Here is a 23168-nt window from a genome sequence, read left to right as displayed (position 1 = left end):
TATTATACATATAAATCTTCCTCTTAAATCAATCTATCTATTATAAAAAACTGCATCAAAATCCGTAGCGTAATTTTAAAGATCTAAGCATATATAGGCACAGACAGCGGTGAGCGTGTTTTATACTATGTAATGATAATGATTAGCGAAATAAAGATATTCCGACTTTGGGCGAATAAAACGTGAATCTTATTTACTTCCCGGTTTCAATCTAAATCATCCATTGAGTAGATCTCATATGCACGCAAAAAATCAAAGAAATCGGTCCAACGTTTAGAGGTAGACCAGTTACTTACTCACGTACAGAATTTTTTTTTATATTTACAGATAATTATTATGTTATGTTAAATATTTAGTCGATGTTCGATATCCGGAAATCCACAACAGTCCAATTTTTAAGGAATTTACTGTCTCGCACAACCCCTCCGTGGAACCAGCTGTCGCCGGTGGTTTTTCCGACCCGATTTGGGAACCTTTAAGAAAAGAACCTACTTATTTCTTAGAGGACGGCAACTCTACTGCCAGCTCCCAAATGTTGCAGATGTCCATGGGTGGTGGTAGTCATATCATCAGGTGAGCCTACTGCTAGTTAGCCACCTATACATTATCACCCTGCGAATTTCCCACTGCTGGGCTAAGGCCTCCTCTCCCTTTGAGGTGAACGTTTCTAGATGGTTGCAACAGGTAGGCCCAGTGGTTAGAACGCGTGCATCTTAACCGATGATTTCGGGTTCAAACATAGGCAGGCACCACTGAATTTTCATGTGCTTAATTTGTGTTTATAATTCATCTCGTGCTCGGCGGTGAAGGAAAATACCGTGAGGAAACCTGCATGTGTCTAATTTCAATGAAATTCTGCCACATGTATATTCCGCCAACCCGCATTGGAGCAGCGTGGTGGAATATGCTTCAAACCTTCTCCTCAAAGGGAGAGGAGGAAAATTTACAGGCTGCTAATGCTAAAAATGCTAAATTTATCAAAGGAAAAATACTTAATCCGATTAGATTACTATATTGGTATGAAAATTGAGATGCTACACTGTTATGTACAAAGGCCGTTCTGATTGTCGACGTTAACATCTAAACAAAGGGAAAAATCAGTTATTTTATGTTAAAGGTAACGCCATATTGTATAACAGCAAATTTTCTACGTACTTGTTACCCGAGCAGAAGTCTACCATCTCCTTTGTTCTGTAGTTTATTCCGTCGCTAACGGTTAAAATAAAAAAAATGTTTTTAATTCATTAAATAAATCCTGCTTAAAACTGCGAGTATTTTATTGCTATACTATTTATAAAATACATTCATTTTTTTCTTTACAAAAATCATTTGTTCAATTTACACTAATATTATAATGAGGTAAAATTTGTTTGTTTGTATATAGCAGGTAATATTCGGAACTAACGATCCAATTCTATTATTTTCTTTTAGTAGAAAGATACGTTATACCTAAGTGCTATAAGTATGTAATATAATTTTCTTTATTAATAAATTGAAACCGTGTAAAATATTTTCGTAACTCTTTTTTTTCTACATATAAAAGGCACAGAGTGTAGTGATACGTAGTCAATCTGTATTTCTATTTATCAACCATGTTGCAGTGAAAATTTGACATGACATCTGCTGAAAAGCAGCTTGGTGGATTACGTTCGAAGCTCAATTTCAATTAGAGATGATGTCGTCGTTCAACTTTGGAAATAAATCGTCTATATATTAAATCAATGTAACGTATCAAATAATTTTAAATGACCAGAACAAATATTTGACAATATAAATTAAATCTATTAAATTAGACGTATAACATGAGAGAAATCGACATTGTCTTCTAATCAAGATCTCTCTAACTAGCTTTACCTAAACGCCATTCCAAAATTATTCGTAATCATAATAATATAAACACAATATGTATTTATTTTTGAGTATAAGTCACGGAATGCAGATTCTTGGTGGCAGGACTTTGTGCAAGCCTGTCTGAGTAGGTACCACCCACTCATCAGGTATTCTACCGCCAAATAATATTACTCAATATGGTTGTGTTCCGGTTTGAACGGTGATTGAGCCAGTGTGACTACAGGCACAAGGGACATAACACCTTAATTCCCAATCTTGGTGGCGCACTGTCGATGTAAGCAATGGTTAATATTTCTTAAAGCGCCATTGCCTATGGGTCGTGACACTTAACAACAGGTGGCCTACTTGCCGTCGGCCTATCGATATCATGAAAAAAAAAACCCAAAAACGGTAGTCACTGTATTTCACCAATTAACTGTACGAATATCAAAAAAGCGTAGCTAGTATCTCTGTCTGTCTGTTACGCGTTCACGACTAAACTAATTCATTGATTTTGATGAAATTTGAATCCTTGGTACGGGAATAGGCTACTTTACCATTGGGAACAAAGGGTTAAAAACTAGTTCTTAAAGCATTCTTGTCACAAACTGAATTCAGATATAATATAGAGATATAAATTAAGAAACGACTATAAAAGTACACTTTAGTAATCCCAGATTTATACATACACTTTAAATAAACTTAACCAATCAGATAATAGCTTAGTTTATTCAAAATATTCTTAATTAAAGAAAGCGCTTTTGCAGGTAACAATGAAATGATGGGCGAACCAATATAATCCAAAAATCGCGATTTCATATTTGTATACCTAAAGATATATGTTTAAATTGTGTTTAAGACTATTTATACCGAATAAAACCCTATAAATAAAATCAAACTAGTACCTTGTAATTTTTTCGTTTACAATATTCTAATTTAATATTCGTAGCTGAAAACATCCGATACAGTCGAATTATTCGAAATAATTTCGTATGTGAAACCGGTAACATTTCGTTCGCATATTCGTATGCATATCCAGATCCGAAATTACATATCAATAACATCCCTGTTGCTAGGCGTCAATTCTGTTCAACTCGCTTATTTTGAGTTAATTAGCCGACCTACGCTGGCTAGTGAATAAAGACGTCGGAAGGTAATATAAACATACCACATACGTGGTTTGTAAGCCCTTTTAATAAGATAATTAATTTCCAATATTCATTTACAACATAAAAATAAATATTTTTCTTATTGATTATTAATTTAGTCTTTTTATGGTCGTCTTATTATTTTATTTAATATATTCAATAATTAAATTGTATGAACATTTAATAAGATTAAATAAAATTTAAAGCAGAAGAAATGTAGATTATACATAGAATTTGATTGCAATTCGATACAATTAAATTTATAAAACCTTAAAAAGCTTAACAATCCTCGTTACCAATGTATACACACTTCTTTATAATTCATATTAAATGGGCGTAAACGTTTAATAAATTCTTGAATATAAAAAGGCATATTGCATTTTTTTTACTTTATTGATGAGAGGGCAGGTACTGGAGGCTCCGCCTACCGCCTATCTAGATTACAGTAGTACGTGTAAATCCTAGTAAAGTTTTCACGAGTGCAATATGAACTTTGATGTATGCTCGACCCAATTTTTTTTCAATTTGCAAATTTCATCTGTAAAGCTTACAACTTAGGGTTCTAAATTGAACGCTCCGCTCTGCTTCACACTACTCTATTGGAATATGGTCTATGTGTCTGATTTATTTGTTTATGTGTGAGTGACTAGAATATAAATGCAGGTGCAATGGGCGGACGTTACAAGGACCAGATACCGCGCAATAGTTAACATCAAAGCTCGCGGAGGAAAATTATCCGCGTTTTCCGTCGAGTCTGTGAAGTTTTTACTATAGGGCAGTGCATTTCTAACTTAAAACAATTTATTTAAATTTCTCTTAACCTTTGTTCTTAAGTATTTAATGAAATAAATAACGTTATAGTGGTTTTTTTAAGTGACTGAATTAACTATTATTAAACAGTTTTAAAAGTTTCAGTAAAATGTATATTTATTTTTAAAAAAGTGATGAAATATTATTTTCTTAATTTGTAACGTCTTCCGTACATATTATTTACGTGATTTAAAAATGAAAACACAGTGTTAAAACGACTTTCTCAGTGAAAAACTTTTGAAAATATGATATAATTTTTAGTTTTGCTCCGCCTCGAAGCTGTTGGTATGTGGAACTTAATATTTACACGTCATTTATTATTATTTTATTTAATAGTCATTTAAAAAAAATATTGAAAAACTGACCTATTCAATAAGACCTAATTAAACAATTTTAATGTATGTGTATTTTAATTATGACAAAGTTTACGTAGGATTTAAAGAAACGCTAAAAAAGAAAATACGTCAATTTTATTTAGTTTATGTCGTATTTAAAATAAAACATTATATGTGTTTAAGTAGAATCGATTATTAATGAATTTAAAAATATTTAATAAACTTACATTCCACTGTCATAATAATAAATTTACACTTTTTATTTATATCGCCCAGTTACTTTTGAAGATAACGAACTCTTCCGGTTTTTATGCGTTACGCGTAAACTAAAATATCACAATTATTGTTTAAATTACTTTTACTAAAATTATTTCATTTATCTAAAGCTAGTAAATAGATAGAATAGATAGATAAGATATAGTTGTTTATAATTTCCTAGTCAAACACGATATTGTAAAATTTACAACAAATTCATAGTCTTTTGAACACAGCTCTGAAATATTTAAATTATTATCTTCGCCGTTGATATCACGCAATTACATATATTCGATCCACATGCATATGCTTAAACTAGCTACCAGCGGCTTTGCTCGAAAGTGACAGGTGGGGGCAGCTGTTACGTACCCCAAGTCCATTTCCGAGTCCCTGACAACGTCATACACGTTGTTTACAAAATTTATTATGTTGTTTAATAGGACGTGAGCACGTTAACGTTCAATTCACTGATAATCCACAAGGTAGCACTTTTTCCCCATAAGGTAAAAATGGAAATGATTAATCCACCAAACTCAGATAAAAATAAAAGTTTCTGTAATGATACGTGAACTAGCAACATTTTCGAGAATTAATTTTTAATCAGCAGGTTTTACTATATTTCACAAATAATTATTCAGAAAAGTCTCGAAATATAATTATATATATAAATATAATATCTTCATATAATTATGAAGATATAATTTTCGATGATTCAAATGATGTATCTTAACTGACATAATATCAATTAACTCGATCAAAAATCGAGCACATTTTTTAATAAGGTTTTTTTAAATGTAGGCCAGTAACAGTAACTTATCACCTTTGTCAATACGATTTTGCCATTCACGAATCCCTAACCTAAATTAGAAATTAGCATTAGCAGCCTGTAAATTTTTCCACTGCTGGGCTAAAGGCCTCCTCTCCCTTTGAGGAGAATGTTTGAAGCATCTTCCACCACGCTGCTCCAATGCGGGTTGGCGGAAATTAAAATTAGCGAAATTAGAAATTAGCTTTATCAATTAAAGAGTCTGGTCACTAGTAAGAAGAGTTATCGTAAATATCTTGAGACGATGAATGTTTCCGGATACCAATAGGTCTCCGACTGACCGATGCACTTTGAACTCGGATGCCCGTCTGAAAGGCGGTGAACTCTTTCGTTTCACACGGTCTTTCTTATCCAAAGAGTACAGATAGGTTTGTCGCCGCGGTTCTCTTCCACCAATGACGTTCCTGCTCTCATTAAGTCGTGTAATTCCACCTAGGAATTAAATAGCTCCCTGAGAACTAGGGTGGGCCGTATTGAATACATTGGCTCCGACTTCTATCAGAGAAACAGCGTTAAAGGTCGGAGCCGGTGCGGATAAAGCAAACGAACTATGCAAATATTCTTATCTTATTCCAAATTATATCTTTGTTCAGATTTCAGTTAAACGTTTGGTCCTTGAAGTAGTAGTAAACTATAAAATTGTAACGCCTCCACTAGTGACAGGATTAGTTCGTTATTCACCCAGAAAATCGGAATTGCTATTCAACTGCATCTTGCGATTGGCAGCATTCTTGCTGGCATTCCTAGCGGTCATGATTTTTACAGTTTCTGTTTATTTATTTTTATCTGTATGTAATTAATTAACATTACGTTATCATTAAACAACTTTTTTTTTTCATACAGGAGGACACGAAGCAATCATTACCTGTAGAAGATCCAAGACAACTTGAAAAGGTTATTCTTCACCTCGTAACAAACTTGCCTTCGCCGCAGCCTGAAGACACTCACCATAACCCCTGTTCCAGGAACGGAGAAGTTTCACCATCACATCTGGCTATTATACCTCCACAGCGAGAACGTATACAGAAGGCTATAGAGAAAAGCTATAGTGTTATTAAAACCATAGATATGGCGAGTAATAGGGAATGGAAGAGCAATAAAAATTTACCATCAACGAGCTCCGCAAAGGATTCAAGCAGAATTGCTCGGAACCAAACAAGCGAAATGGATACACAAGATGATCATTCGGATATAATCAGGGCTCTATGTCTGGGAATCTGTCAAGGTCCACCGTGTACGTGTATCTCAGAAAGCCCTGAAGATGCTAACCGGACATTATCCCCTACAGAGAATGATCTATACATGAGCTATTTAGCGCCCGCTCCACCAACTATCAACGTCGTCGATACAAGTCTTATCAGTCTGAGCGACTCCCGAGATTTGCCAATAGAGTTCAATATCTCCAGTTCGAACTTTTCGTCCGATTTATTTTGTGAACAAGAAAGCAAGCCGTCATGTTCCCGAACCTCTGGAAAACCAACAAGAACTGAACAAACCAGAAAACCAGCTGAGCCGAGCTCTCACTTTTCACCACCAATTATCCAAGAACGTCGAGTGAAGTCGCCATCCATCAGATCACCAGACCCTTACGTAGAACCGACTCCGGGAACATCAGGTTTGAAAAGACAACGTAAAGTCGATAATAAGAATGTAAACAAAAGAAATGTTTGTGTCGGGAGTCGCTCAGAAAAGCTGAAAGACAATCCCGACTTTGATTTCATGTTAAATTTAGCGAGTAAGTAGTCGTTTGTGAAATGGACAATTATTCACGCGCATCCAATCCAGCGGTCGTTAACAGCCGGTTCCTAATCATGAAGAATAAAAATGATGACCGTTTGAAATAATGTATTGTTCATATTGTTTCAGTTGAGGATAGTTACAACCTAGAACGAGGCAGAATTACTCCGTCCAACACAATACTGGTAAGTTTATCACTCTAAGAATTTTGATTACCAGAAGTTTCCGTCGCTTTGATATGAACATGTAGATTATATTTCATAGGCATATTACGGTATTATGTATAATTTGATATCGATAGATAATATGCTATTTTGGTTTACTTAGTTTAGATTAGGTTAGGTCTAGGAAGTCTGAAAGGTAGTGTATATTATAGAAAATATTATTTGATAATCATAAAATAAGATAAAGTCTTAGATGCTTCTTGCGACTTTGCTCGTGTTGACTAAGCACTGTCGTGCTTCTATAACGTTTTAGCCACGCTGAATAATCTCACAGAGCTAAGCCAACATCACGGCAAATCATACCTTAATATCCACAATCATTAAAATCAACAGCACATTTGTAAAATAATATCGATGCTCTCAGCACGTCAGACATAATTAAATCATAGCTATTATTGTTTTTAATACAACAAGAGAGTATCAATAACAGCTTTATCATCAGTGAAAATTTATTCAAACAACATCAGTAATTATCGTATCGTTATTCATCAAATATATTAACATTTGATTTTCCGCACAAGTATTTAAAGCTCGAGCCGACTAAGCTGTTATTTAAAACCTTTAGTAAATAATTATTTATTATAAATATAGTTACACATTATTTTTGAATATGCAACTAAAATTTTTAATGTTTTTTTACATGCAGAAACAAATGTTAGAGGTAATTCGACTTAGAATTGATATTTAAAATATATATACATCCAAATTGACTTAAATTGGGACAATGCGTCAATAAACTTAATTATAAACGATTTTTTACGTTTCACTTAAAATGATTTTTTTATATAGCAACCCGTTATGTCGAGTTGGATGTTTGTGTATGATTTTAATTTTCATATGATTTTTTTCAATTCTCAGATAAAGGAGAACATTTTAAAGCATTTCATTTAAAAATAATATATAGAACACTTCATTATTTTTTTATGTTCACTTATTATCACTAAAAATAAAATCAAAAAGAAAAGAAATTCGCCCTTGTGAGGCTTTAATAGAACGTAAAAATATAGCTTTGTAACAAATTCATATACGTTTTACAAGTGCATTGCCTAAAAAAAATTTTGATGCGTTTGCGCACCGCGACTTATACTAATATTGAAGTAAAAGTAAGTAACAGTCAAATGTCCCACCACTGTGCTAAAACATTCTCTCCGTTTAGGGTGACTTGAAGCTCCACAAGGAGGTCAGGCTATTGTCTATTGCGAGTTGATCATACATTTGACAGATATTCATCCAGCCACTGGACCATCAGTTCTCGACTATAACGTAATATCTCTTCTACTAAACTCTTACAGCTGTAAATTAAAAAAAAAAGGCTAAACGATACTGTGTATCTTCAGATTTATAAGTGTTATCTATATGGTACACGATCTCTCATAGATTTTATACACAAAATATCAACAAATATTTGAAAATATTACTTCTCGACATTCTACGCGTTCAATGTATTAAAAAGTATCGCTGCTAATATTAATTGGGTACTAACATGATATTTTCTGTACGTTTATGTGAGAATTGAAAAATATATGCTAGGGATAATTCTACGAACTTATAACTTACGATACGTTTCACTATTCCTCGCAAAAAGAAACTTCAACTAAATCGTAACTATGATATTATGACGCCCGATGGAGATGATTATGTTTAGATTCAATTGGGATCACATAAAATGACAATTTGTTAGTAGAATTGTCCCCCTGGATGCTATTGCTGTTTTTATTCTACATGCTATGCGATGTTAGTATTTTTAAATTATTATTATTTTTTTATGTATGGGCTGCTGCGAAATCTTTTTCACGTGAAAAAATATTTCTTTGAATGTAATGAGGTACATAATGCATGTTTGTATGTGAGTAGGTATGTACACTTGAGTCGTATAGAATTAATGGTTATAAGGTACTAAACATAAGGAAAGTAAGTGTAAGTTTTCCGTTAAAGACACTTCTCAAAATCGGATGTTTCCATTTTCAAATATATTTTGTATGATTTGCTTATGAGTACAAAAATAACCGAACACCGTTCTGAAATACCTGTAATCTTCGACGCTGTTAAGGTTACATCAACAAAGATCTATATTCACACTACTTCTTTGATTTTTATTATATTTATTAATGCTCTACAAATTTATACAATCAATAAAATATAACATTGTATAAATATAACTCCAATAATGATCATTCAGTATAAAAAAAAGTATATTAATTTTAAAATCAACCTCATTCGATTCAACTTGTTCGTGTAATGAATATTTTGGTATCATTATTTTATCTGGTGATTAGTGCACTCGTATCAAATTTAACGCTTCGTATGTGTATTCAATGTTCGCTTTCGTGAAAATTCGAATAGTCCTGTAATTAATAATGTGAAATACATAAAATAATTTATTACAGGGTGACGATGAACTCGTTAAAACAATTGATAAAATTGAAGCAGAAGACGGTGTCGATAGTCGAAATCTGATGATTGATAATTTTTCCGAACCCGAAGTAGATGAAACTGCACGTTCTAAGAAATACTCGAAAAAGTCCAGGGATAAGAAAAGAGCGAGCGGCCGCAGAATGACTCCCCCCGATATTTATGAGTTTAAGGATGATGACACCAACTAGTGTAAGACCTCTTAAGTGTCTAAGTATGCTTTTGACATTCTTGACACTTAAGTTCGAACATTTTAAATATGAGTCTTACACTAAAGAGGGAAAACTGTTATTTGAAAAAAACATTTATTAGTGATAGTGCAACTAGTGATTGACATTTAGTATCAGAACTAGACATGATAAATATATTTTTAGTGATAGTATACTCTTCAGTAATACTGTATGAACGCTATGCTACGAATTCTAAATATAAGCTATAAACAAACTTCAGGCATAAAATTGGATTAACAAATGTAAATAACAGAAGATAAATTTAACTAAAAAAATACAAATTTAAATAAATTTCTCAAACGCAAAATCATACTCAAAAATATTAGAAGATCATAAAAAAGTGCTTCAAATTTAATTTGGACAAAATTCCTTTAGTTAATACTTTCGAGTTCAAAAAAAAAATCAATTACATCTATAATTGTAGTACAAAGTAGACTTTTTCCCTAGTGATAATATAGTTATTGACCTTAAAAGAACTATCAAATAACCTGCAAAACAAAAATATAATATAATCACCTTCTATATCAATGTGTACATTAGTGTTAGTGCAACAACTTTGTTAGATTTAAGTGATGTTATTATCAACTGTGAACTCAAAGAGAATCTGATAGTGAAAAATATAAACTAGAACATAGTGATCGTTAGGATATTTCTCATTTTAAAATTAAAAACTTTGAACAGAACATTAGACAATTTTAAAGTGACAAATATACAAAATCAAAAAATAAAATTTTGTAACTTTAAGACTGATGAGGCTTTTCGGTGGTAAGCATAGAGCCGAGGAACTGTACTGGATCTGAGAATTATAACGGAATATCTAATGGATATAACAAATTACAGATTATTGAATACATACCGAGGAGACCTTTGATGACAAATAATCCAACAGCTAATAGATGTTTGGAATATTTTTACTCATAACGGACTAAATTAAAAAAAAACAGTATGAAGCTTTGATATTAAGCCTTTACAGTAATTAATTCAAATAAAATCTACAATATAAATAAAATAATGTAAAAAATATATCCTTTTATATCATCAGGGCCAATTTTCAAATCATAGACTTTCTAATGCTGATTCAAATAATTATTCGATAAAAATAAATTAAATAAAAAAAACGATACATTCAGACTGAATACGAGAACGAACTACAGTACAATAATTTAAAAAATATTGTGACAGTAATTAGTACTATGTTGCAGACAAATATGATATTAAATATGAAAAAAATCGTTGGACAACAAATTTATTGTGAATTACAACAGAAAGTCCAGATTGAGAAACTCCAGTTCGACTGGACAGACTGGATTATCGAAAAGAAAAGACTGCAACGAAAAATTTAAAATTTACATCGAATTATTTTATTTTTAATATTGGAGTACACTTAAAGATATATAGTTAGTTTCTTCGTCAAAGACATTAAATTGTAGTTATAAAATGCAAACTCAAAAACTAGTACAAATTGAATAGACCACATTAAATAATGGATATTGTGATACAAAAAACCAGAGTTTATTGAGAATGGTACATCAAATTTTGATCTTCGTCATTATAAGTGTTATCTACAAATTTAAAAATTCACACTTCGAACTTTAAATTACGGAAAAAAAAAATAAAAAGAATAAAATTCTCATCGGTGCAAATTTATAAATATATTTTTTGGAAACTAAATATCAAATTATTATTCTATTGATGGTGCAACTATCAAAGTTATAGTGATAGCTGTGAAACTCGAATCAAAAAATTGTAACAGAAAATGTAATCATTCTTACCTATATGTAAAAGCTGTTAATATTGATAGTATAACTGTCATTAAATTGTTATTATATATTATGTAAAAATAAATTATTCTGTCAATTAAATCGTAATTGTCGCAAATTGACAAAGAAATTGTGCTGTTACAAGAAAATGGGATAGTGTTGTTAAAAACATTTGATGTATATATAGCTCGTCCACAGTGATTCTACAATAAAAAAAAATATTTCAACATATTTTCGAATAGTACCACTATTCGAAACTACTTATGCAAAGCTCTTACTATGTATATAGTTATAATAAAAAAAAACTATGGATCTAATTATTAAAAAACATTATTGTAAGGAAAATAAATATTAGTGACAACTTTTAAAGTTATGATATAAATTTGTGAGTTCCTTTCGTGTGACTTCCAAAGACAATTATTTATACCTTGTTATTTATATTTCCAAAACGTCCTAAATATATATCTTTATATGTTTATAATTATGATATTTGTAATGTTTCCTCTATGAAATATTTTTTATTATTATAATGACAATCTCATTAACTCGAAGTTATTTTCTTGTATTATTTTGTATAATATGGTTATATTTAGCCGCGTGGTTCCGGCAGAGTAGAATAGAGCCACCCCATCTCGACCCGTGGGTGTCGTAAGAGGCGACTAAGGGAATTTCGGTAAGGCATCGCCATCAATCGAATGAACGCCTCAATAACCCGTTCGGTGGCGGGAAATAATCACACCAACATCATAATACCCAAGGAGGGTTGGCGACAGGCAGGCGGCCGGCCGTAAAATACTGCCAAATATTTTTTTTTTTATTAAACCTATGAATTTGATTATTATTATTATTATTTTCTTTAATGTAATAATAATTATGACAATGCTCTTTATTTCTAGATTCATATTGTTTTATAAACATACAATTATTTGAAAATAAATTTTAATTACAAATTAATATATTTTCACGTTGTATGAAATAGTAATTTATGTTTGAGCAATGTTCTTAATACAGTTTATAAAGATTCAAGATGTTTATGAGGTTGTCTCGATAAAGCAGTGCACTAACTATGCACAAGCATGCATAAACCTATGTGCACTATGTAGATATCCTCCACTACTCTTTGAAATCAGAACACTTCCCAGCTCCAGTCGCATCCTGAGTGCATTTTCTGAGTTGACCTTACTCATTATCAAACTAAGATTAAGTTACATGTACTTTTAAGTTTAAAATTTTCGAACAAAAAAATTATTATGATCTTTATGATTTAAGGAAACATGTTAAATGGGTATAACATACGAATACCAAATATTGTTTTAATTATAAACACGTTAGAATAAGTCCGCACTTTATTTACCAAAGGCCTTTTTTTTTCATTTACTATTTATGGATTTCATATTTCATTAAACTAGTCATAATTCGGCTGTTTGTTTAAGAATCTTTATTTCGAAATTAATGTATAATTAAATTTCAATTAATTCGGTTAAACCGTTATCTAACATAGTTTATACGCAAAGACTGATTGCTTCATAATCTATTGATTTAATAACTCATTCAATTTATTGATTACGATTTGATTATATTAGCATTTGTTAATATTTAAAAAAATACTTTTGCCATATTTGATGTGTGTAATGCAATAATGTGTTATTGTTATAATTTCAGTTAAAAATATAATTTTAATTTTTCATTTATTTAATTAAGGTTTTCTTTTATAGCTTATTCTAGTTTATTTTGCGGTTTGTAATTTAGGTTTCTTGGTCTGGGTAGGTTTAGCTTATTATGTTCGATGTTACGTCTCTTCAATTATTGTTTAAACCAATTAATTTTCATAACAAATATATTGCATATTTGTAAATAGTTGAGTTCTTTAATGTTTTGAGCTGCTGGAAATTAACTTTGATTTATGTAAAGAAGAATAAAAAAACATGTAATGTATAAATATCGCCTTACATTATTTGGGGTATTGATTCTATTAAAATCAATATTTTCTTTCATACTTGTTATTTTGGGTTTTTTATTTAATTTTTTAAATTAATATTTATACCAATTGAGGCACCAAGAGCTGCTTAATCTTTCGATTGGACTAAGGAAGGAATCAGAGGGAATGGAGTCGCCGTATCATCAAAATAACTCATGTCAGCATATATTCTAAATAAGGTTTCATTTTTATTTATAATTGTAAATATTTAATCTTTAAATAAACGAGAAACTAATTATTGATATCTTTTTCAGTAGTGGAGAATTTCACCGTCTCATCTCACCATTATATCATCTCGTCGGGAATGTATAAATTCAGACTAGGATCTGATATGTTAACAAGATGAACAGGTGATATGAAAATGTACGATTTGCCAATTAAATATTGTATTAAAGTGACAAGTAAGTGGTCGTTTTATGCGGCAATATTTTCACAAGTCTAGTTGCTTGTTGAGGCAGTTATTAATTTGCCATGCGCCTGATCACTCTCATCAGGCTGCTACCACCAGTATGGCGCCCTATTGAGTACATCATCGTGCCCTGTTGAGTATTCAGTGACGTATGTATGTAAGCACGGCCGAAACACCCATAATCTCAGCGAGTTTTTCTATATGATTATTAATGCAACATACAATATCATATTATAATTGGAATGTATATTTATCATCATCGTTTGCGTTATGACTGCGTTGCGAAATACTATTATAATTTATGGAAGGCGAATTTTATAATGATGTACGTATTTCAAGATTTAAGAATCATTTAATTCGCATCAATTTGTATTTATTTTTTTATTTTTTTTGTAGGCTGAAAAAGCTGCTTCATCGGTCGAAAATCTAAGGCCGCAGAAGAGTCAATATCGTCACCTCGTCACAAACGCTTCCTGACATCAGCATGAACATCATAATTAGTAGAATTCCATAAATATTTTAAATATTTCTATAGATATAAAAAATATTACAGTAGTTCTAAAACATATTCTTAAATCAAAGTACTAGAATTAATGACTAGAAATGTGCAACGTCTAATTACTATAATAATCTTAATGAGTATATGAATCTTAATATTAATTAGGTAATAATTGTAGTTGAATAAGAAATCATATTTATCCTTAGAAATATCAGTAGTACTTATAACGTATAAAATATTCTTAAAATATTTATTGTAGTTTTAAAAATTTTTGAGTAGTATTTTCTGTAAGAAATATAAATGAATGCATCTTGAAATGATTTTAACAAAGTTTTTTTTTCTATTGAGTTCAACGTTATGTTCAGGTCTGTGGAGAAGGTCGGTACAGTCGTGATCGGTTTGTAGCCGCACAATCCAATCAACGACGCGTCTGTCTGAATTTAAAAATAGAATGATTTCAATAAATAAAATCATTTTATATTTTAAATTTTTCTTCATGTCCGTAACTCATTTCGTTCGTACACTTTTAATTTCATTTCCTTTTTTCACTCTGCTATAATTTTGTTTAGGAAAGATAAAAAACAACTTTGTTAGTGCAACCTTCTTGGGAGGTAACCACTGACTAATTATTCTATCAGAGATCAGCAATACTTTGTATTGCTGTCTAGCGGTAGAATAGAGAACCGTAACACAGTACTTGTTTGAATGTTGAGTGAGCCTGTGTACTTACAGACAGAAGGGACATAACACCTCAGATCCCAACATTCCTACAGATTGACAACGTATTCGTAATTGGAGAAATATTTTATACTTTTTACTTAAATATTCTCAATTTTCAATATGCATAAAAACAATATATTTGACCTTTTTCATACTATGAGCCCAAGTATGAGCCAGTGTCAAATTTATATTATTTTCTTACAGAATAGCTGCTTCATATAATCATATAATCATATAATAAGTAATTAAAATAAGATTTGCTTAACCATTACAGTTCACTCATAGAAATGCACAGGCGAATTCCTGCGATAAAATAAAACAACTACTGATTCAAACTCGAAAGATATATCAGTTCATAAATTTAATAATTCTTTTTTTCTTTTACTAACAATTAATTTAAAATAAGTTTCCTATACTAACTGATTGCAAAACAAGTTTTCAATATCCCAATACAGATATAAAAATATTTAGCGTTTTGTTTACACTGGGAATGTCTGAACATAATTATGTTCATAATTTTTATAACAAGTTTCCTCTAAATTAAGAATACTTTGCAGTGGTTCTTGATCTAATTGTAGTCGAAGGACAATCAACTGCGACTAAAGCGAAGAAAACCGTTACAGAATTGCATTATATTCTCACGGAGCGCTTAAAGCCGCTTCACGTAATACGTACCGACCACAGGTTGAGAACCACTGATGTCCAAAGTGGGCATTCTTTGGCAGCTCATTGATAGCTAAATATCCATCTTCAGGACGTCGCCGTCTAAGAATAGATAGTAATTAATTAATAAAATAATGTTTATTAATATAACTTACTTTTACTTCGAAAATTGTAATTTTTATTATTAAATTTAGCCGATTAGCGATCTTAGATTTCTGAATTACTGCATAGCAAAATTGATTGAGAAAAAAAAATAGTATGTTAATTAATAATTCTTACTGATGTCTGATCTCATGTAACAGTTATTATGGGTTTTTTGTTATATAATGGTCATTGACACCAGTGACCATTTAAGAATATCCAACAGAAAATAGTAAAAGTTTATACCAAACACCATGAATAAGTATATATTATTTAAAAATTATAAAAATTTTAATATTATTATTACAAAAAAAAATTATCTTAGAATTATATAAAAATTTTTTGCTCGAATTAGAGTTGTAATTGTTAAGATTACTTTGTAAAATCGAAAAGCATGGTTCAAAGTTACTATTAATAAAATGATTTATCGATATTATATTCGTTAGTTATTCGATTTTAATGGTCGTATAATCAAAAATTATATCGATATAAGATACTGTTGGATATCGTAATATGATTTGTGTATATCTCGTTGCAATTCATTAATTATGCTTTTCATTAAAATATACATGAATATTTTACTTCTATTGTAGTACGATATTTTTCTCGGAAAAACTTTGTAAATCTATGAAATTAAATTTTATCTTTGCATACATTCTAGTAAGAAGTAAACGGAAGCAGGGACTGGCTTTATAAACTTTAAAGGAGAATGTCATATTAGCTAAATAACTTTAGTTAATTTTATTTTTATGGCGATATTATATAAAGATAATGATATTTTTTTTAAGGTTACAAATGATCTATAGAGGAAAATATATCGAAACATACGTATTTTAGTCTTAAATGGTAAAACAGTTAGATATACCAAATTATACTTAAAGAGTAATTGGATATAATTTTCATAGTTTGTCCATTTTTAGCCGACTACGGCCAAGCAACTGACTGTAATGTATTTACTGAACTTTCATTAACGGGTTTTACACTTTGAGCCCTGTGTAGAACCTGAGTGTGGAAACCACGTGGGGAGCGTGTCTTAACACGTGGGGCCACACTTCAAATCATAGTTAATTCGCAGTTGTAAATGTATAACACAGATGTTGAGCTTCGTCGTAGTCGCATTTTAGTAATTTTAACGTTGAAAGATTGATTATTATTAAAAATATATATATATTGTTAAAAAAAACTACTGTTTTAATTTTACAAATTATATTAATGCAATTCAGGGTTGCCATGGATATTATTTTTTTATTGTTGCTTAAAAAGTTTTCTAATGTAATACTTATTTTATGTAATCATTAAATATATGTTCAGATAACTGATATTTTATTTCTCATTCATCACAAGTATTATTACAAATGCAAAAGAGAGTTTGGTAATTTGTTAAATATTTCAAGACTTGAATATTAATCTGATGCTCATTCATTTTTGGATACATGTTATGAGACGTAGAAAGGAATATAGGAACACCTGTCCCCCCATCAAACGCGGGCGAGGCCACGGTTTATAATCGAACTTCAAAGTAAAGGGTAAAATTGCGCAAATAATGACACAATTTCAAGCCAGTCGGACATCATCGATAACAGTTTTCCAGGACCAGAATGTTTTCATGATTTTCAGCGACTGTAAAACAATTGTTTAGAACAGATATTAGGTGCTCTACCTGCCCGCCGGCACAGCTTACACCACTAACGATTTTATAGAATTCAACACACCATTCCTTACAATATTCTGAAAATCTTCTCCTGTGAATCAGGTGCTTTGATCAGAGACAATACGCTTGGGAACTCCGAATGTCTGGACGAAACTTCTAAGGACTTCACAACCCGATCGAGATTTCAGATCTTTGACAGCAATTACGTGTAAGAACTTAGTGAAAGCGTCCACTATAACAATCACATATTAAAATCTTAACTTGGAATTGTTGACCTCGATTTCTTAAGCGCGTTCGCTACCATCTTGAATAAAGGGTTGCTTTATGTTTTTTTTTAAATAGTATATTCTTAAAGTATTTGTATAGTTTTCTCAATAATTATTTAATTTTATTTTATGTTTTGCATAGCGCTTTGGTAGCTACTAGCTAGTCATATTAGGATATAGACCATAAGACAACATTGACAATTTATTAAAAGTAAACATTGGGATCAGAGAATCATAATGTATGTGATGTTGTCCAATATTTAAACTAACATTAGTTATAATAAGCGGGCACGTCGATTACAAGAACATCACACCAATGATGATATAAGTTACATTATAATGCCCATAGCATTTTATTTTAACTTTTCTCACAGATAAAAACGAAGAAGAACACATCCCAAAAAATAAATCGTTTATTGTTTGAATATACATCTTGAACTGTTTTTCCTAAGCTTACACCTTTAAAATCTATTCGTTTTAATTAATAAATTTAAAATAATATTATTTATTAAAATATCTAATGATTTGAGATTGAAGGAATTGAATTTTTAACCAAATAATGTTGAAATTAATTTGATTCCTTGGAAATATTACATTATGAGTAAACTAGGCGTCGTTATTTGCGAAACATTCGCGTAAATAGTCCGAATAATGCAAGAGGCTTAACTATAAACAATACAAAACATTGAATGTTTGATTTCTATTTTCCGCTCGAAATTAAACACGCTAATAATAGGATATTATCAAATAATCGAGTTTACACACTGTTGACTAGACTGATATGACATTTTGCGCCATTTCTATTTAAACGGAGACTCTAGACATCTGACGTAATATGATAGACTTGAATAAGCAATTATTATAATAATTTGGAACAACTATGAAAGTTAATATATGAAATCAAATCAAAATATACTTTATTCAAGTAGGCTTTTACACTTTTGAATCGTCATTTAACAAACTATATTAAGCGAAGCTACCACCGGTTCGGAATGTAGATTATATCGAGAAAAACCGGTATGAAATTCAGTAGTTACTCTTTTTCAATATTTAAAAATACGGTCATGTTAGTTGAAAACAATTATATATGTATATTATGTCTCCTGCCTGGAATTCAACAGGCATTAACTTCACGACTTTTTATCATCTATATAATCTTGAATCGAATAAAATGCCCATCTTTACCATTGTATTTTGTACAAATGATTTTAATTTATGAAACGGCAAAGTCAAAAATGTCTGCGAAATTTTATTATACAAACGGATACCTTGCCCCAAGAAGGATTTATTGACTTTGCGGAGTCGAAAACGAAAACTTGGCGTTTTGAGGGTATCCTCACTTCTAGTGCGCATACATATGCTTAATAAGTATAATATGTATTTATTTATTTAATAAATTAATGGAAAACACTCTAACAAAGATTTTTAGATAAGAAACTCACATTATACAAAATATATATAATGTATCGTAAACGATTGTAAATGTACAAAGTCAAAATCAACAATCATGGATGATAAAAAGTCAGTGAGTGTACATACTGCCGATAAATAAATGAATTCGGACAATAAACTAACCGATGATGTATACGAGTGACATAGGACATCTACAGGTAATTATTTAAGTAAAACATAACAAGTCTTTGAAATCAGTTTAATAAACCTATATATACAACATAAAAATATAAACAGGAATTATATTATAATTAAAATAAATAGAATTATTTTAAATTATGATTAAAAACGTAAACAGCGTTATAATGATACTTAGTAAAAAGCTAAATGCAAGTGTAATATAATTCCAACTTTATCTTAATACTTAAATTCCTACGACCAATACTTTACAAGTCATTCTGGGCCTTGTCGCAATTTCATCACGCTTGCTTATTATTTATGACTAAACGCGTTCTGTTGATATTTTATTTAAACTTAAACAATATTTTTTTAACTCTAAATATTTGAATGTACATAATTCAAGGGGCTTCAATAAAATATATAAGGAGTTCACTTGCAAAAAAAATAAAAAATAAAAATTCCTTCCTGACAGGCCGGCAACGCACCTGCAAGCCCCTCAGTGTTGCAAATGTCCATGGGCGGTGGTAGTCACTTTCCATCAGATGAGCCTCCAGCTCGTTTGCCAACTCTAACATAACAAAAAAAAAAATACAAATCAAATATGCTAAGGGCTTATCCACATTTCCATTGACAGACAATTGGCAAATCTTGTATCGTTAATATGCGTCAGTGGAAACAGTTTGTGTTATCGTCTGAACCGGTGCCAACGCTTATTACTATATAGTATTGTTTTTGTTTGGTGACGTATCGAAATCTGTGACAAACACATAAATAACCAAATGCTTTATTGAAAATACGCTATAACGTCACTCATAGTACTAAGTTATCAATGCCGAACTTTACAAGCTCCTTAGAATTTAATTTCATAATTTTGCCTAATACTACGCGTATAATTCAAACCCTTATGACATTTGTGTTTGACTTCACCGTGTTAAAAATAAACGAGCTGTTAAATACATCCATGCTTTGTCGCTCACTTTTCTCATAGCTATCATGTATACTTCTTCCGACTCTCACAGTCGGACAAAGTATGGTAGATAAAAATAAATCATTGCTATAAAACACGTTTAAAAGTAAACCAGTTAACAAAACAAATTATAAAAAAAATACAATTTTCTCTACACCGTTCTTGTTAGTGAGGAAATTCTCATTACATCATTTTTATAAATGATGTATATATATTAATACATAAAATAAAGAAAAATCTAGTTTAGGAAACCAAAACAAAAACATATTTACCAAAAATTGTTACCATAGGGTTAAATTTTATTATTATTTAAATATTATTTAACGTAAAGTAAAAGATATTCGGGTATTAAAACTAGCTTAAATTAAATTAAGTACGTAATGACTGGATTAAAGCATTATACCTATAAATGTAAATTAAAATTAGCAGCTTTCATAAAGAAATCACATGGAGTTAAATAAACGCTAAATTATTAATAAGATGTAATATTACAATTACATAAATATTTTTTTTGAATTAAGAATATCAAAAAGTAGCAGCTTCAAACTGCAAGAAGATGAGAAAAAAGAAGATTCTTGCAAAATCAATAAGTATGTTTTAAAGGGTAAGATCAGTATCAAAAGGAGAGTGAAAGAATTTACTAAAAAAAATTTCAACCATAGATTCCATTTTGACATTTGCGTAACATTCATCATTAAGATTTTATTACCAATAAGGGATTCTAAAATATACTTCATTTTTCGAATCGAATGTACATCAGAAATACACATTAGACAAAAGAATGAATACCATTAAATAAATAAATTATTAAATTATAATATTACCTAAAAGATAGAATAATAATAATAAATAATAATGGTAATGAATTTGCACAAAGGTCTTTGTTGTCTGTTAGTTTTCTTGATTATTAACCGACTTCTAAAAAAGAAAGACATTTTAATTCGGTGTAATTTTTCTCTCAATTGTTGAAAAATTCTCTTAGGGGTGAAGTAACCACCCAATAGATTGAATTCCCCATACCCAAAACCAAAATAAAAATCCAATCACAGATAACTAGTATTTTTGAAATTGTAAATGCTTAGATTTTCATTTTGGTCATGAGGCAATCCCCCTCCACCGCCAGTAAATAGCTTTATTATTCTTAATATAAAAAAAAAAACTAAGAATAAAAATCAGAAAATAAACTAAGTAGGATTTGTTATGGTATTCAATCATATAATATTGTATATTTTATCCACAAAATTAATATTGGTTATTAATATTGCTCTTAATGACAATATAGGCGATGAGTAATTGAACGTGTTCAAGACGTTGATAATGTATTTATAGAATCTTTGATTGAAATTTTTAAAAAATAGAACAATCTTCTTTTTTAAGTCGTATTTGCGAACACCACGCTAACTTTTTCGGATTTAATCATATCGAAATTTAAATAATTAACAAAAAAATAAGAACACAAATCTGTCTATGGAAATTTATGAACTTATAAAAGTATAATTAAAATTTAAAGAAGCTGTATAAATGATATTACCAGGAAATACAGAACCAACCCGTTCGATTGAATCACCCAATTCTTCTTCCCAAGATATGTCCTAGCAATATACCACAACAAACAGAAGAACTGTCAATCGACCCGTTAAATTCCTGGTTATGGCAATTATACGATATAGGGGGGCGTGGTCGCAGTAAACAGAAAATGGTCTATTGTGAAGTTAAATAATATTCATTTAAAAATGACACATTTAAATAAAATTAATTTCGCTGTGATTTTCTTTCTTCGTAATGATTGAAATGAAAGCTGATCCAGGATTCGTCGCCAGTGTCGTGTAGTGAATAATCCACGAATTCTGAAAATTAAAAAATACACTATTTTAATGAATGATAATAAATTGTAAAATATTAAAAAAAATTTTTTCATAATATAATCCATTGGTTCACAGGGCATCGGGGTATACGAAAATTGTATACGTCAAATTGAAAATCTTTTAAAATTAAACCTTTTAGAAAAATAAAAGAATACCTAACGGTTTTATGATATTTTTGTTAAATTCGAAATCATGTTCTATTTAATAAGTGGACAAAACCATACTAAAGTAAGTTTTAGGTAATGTTATTCGGAGAATACCATAATTTTTTCAAATATTATCAACCAATAAGATTAGAACCTGACGTACTTAACCCACCAATCAACCAACCAACCAACTGTAATAACAGCCAATTAAAAGTTTTTGGGTTAAATGAATGCATCAATAACATCAGTACTACCATATTAAATTCACCAAATAACCAACGAAAAATTTACATAAAGCACATTGTCAGACTTAAATCTGTAGTCTCGATCTCAACCTCACTTACTATTGAAATCAATCCCACATGACTTCCTCGTCCATGAGAGCCACGTCTTGGGCATTCCACTGATTCTCAAAGTTCAGTTCCTCGCGCTGATTCCTCAACATAAGTAGGGCATAAACCATCTCTGTAAACAATTAAAAAAAAACGTCATGACATAATATATGATGATGATGATAAAAATTTGATCTCTCGAATATCCATAAACGAATAACACTTAGGAATTTTTATAATACACGTTTTTAAGTAATATAGAACTAATTTCTTGTTTTAATGTAAACCAACGCTAGAAATATTAACAAGGACGTGGAAAGATTACAGTATAAAAAATTCGCCATTATTACATAAATCGCTGAGTTTTTAATGAAAAAAATCGCAATGCTCAG

The 23168-nt window shown here is 30.4% G+C and overlaps 2 protein-coding genes across 10 annotated transcripts in view; one reads left to right on the top strand and one right to left on the bottom strand.

Annotated features, from left to right (window-relative positions):
• Nucleotides 1–17207, top strand: part of LOC125075747 (neuronal PAS domain-containing protein 2-like) — a 90589-nt gene extending 73382 nt beyond the window's left edge. The window contains exons 8-12 of one of the 9 annotated variants that reach the window (XM_047687452.1): nt 6048–6819; nt 7071–7126; nt 9553–13724; nt 13800–13908; nt 14351–17207. In XM_047687452.1, coding sequence (XP_047543408.1) covers nt 6048–6819; nt 7071–7126; nt 9553–9768 — 1044 coding nt within the window. In that variant the 3' untranslated portion in view covers nt 9769–13724; nt 13800–13908; nt 14351–17207. Of the gene's footprint in view, nt 1–6047; nt 6940–7070; nt 7127–9552; nt 13725–13799; nt 13947–14350 lie in introns of all 9 variants that reach the window. The other 8 variants (XM_047687448.1, XM_047687451.1, XM_047687447.1 and 5 more) reach the window with 8 other exon arrangements.
• Nucleotides 17208–22185: 4978 nt separating this feature from the next.
• The window catches only part of LOC125076138 (BTB/POZ domain-containing protein Tiwaz), a 30982-nt gene continuing 29999 nt past the window's right edge, over nt 22186–23168 (bottom strand). The window contains exons 5-6 of the mRNA XM_047688113.1: nt 22789–22909; nt 22186–22280 (exon numbers count right to left, since the gene is read on the bottom strand). Coding sequence (XP_047544069.1) covers nt 22797–22909 — 113 coding nt within the window. The 3' untranslated portion in view covers nt 22186–22280; nt 22789–22796. The remainder of the gene's footprint in view (nt 22281–22788; nt 22910–23168) is intronic.

This window comes from Vanessa atalanta, chromosome Z (assembly GCF_905147765.1).
Source record: "Vanessa atalanta chromosome Z, ilVanAtal1.2, whole genome shotgun sequence".
Taxonomy (NCBI): Eukaryota; Metazoa; Arthropoda; class Insecta; order Lepidoptera; family Nymphalidae; genus Vanessa; species Vanessa atalanta.
The sequence above is the reverse complement of the archived record's forward strand: the minus strand, read 5'-3'. Positions and strand labels throughout refer to the sequence as shown.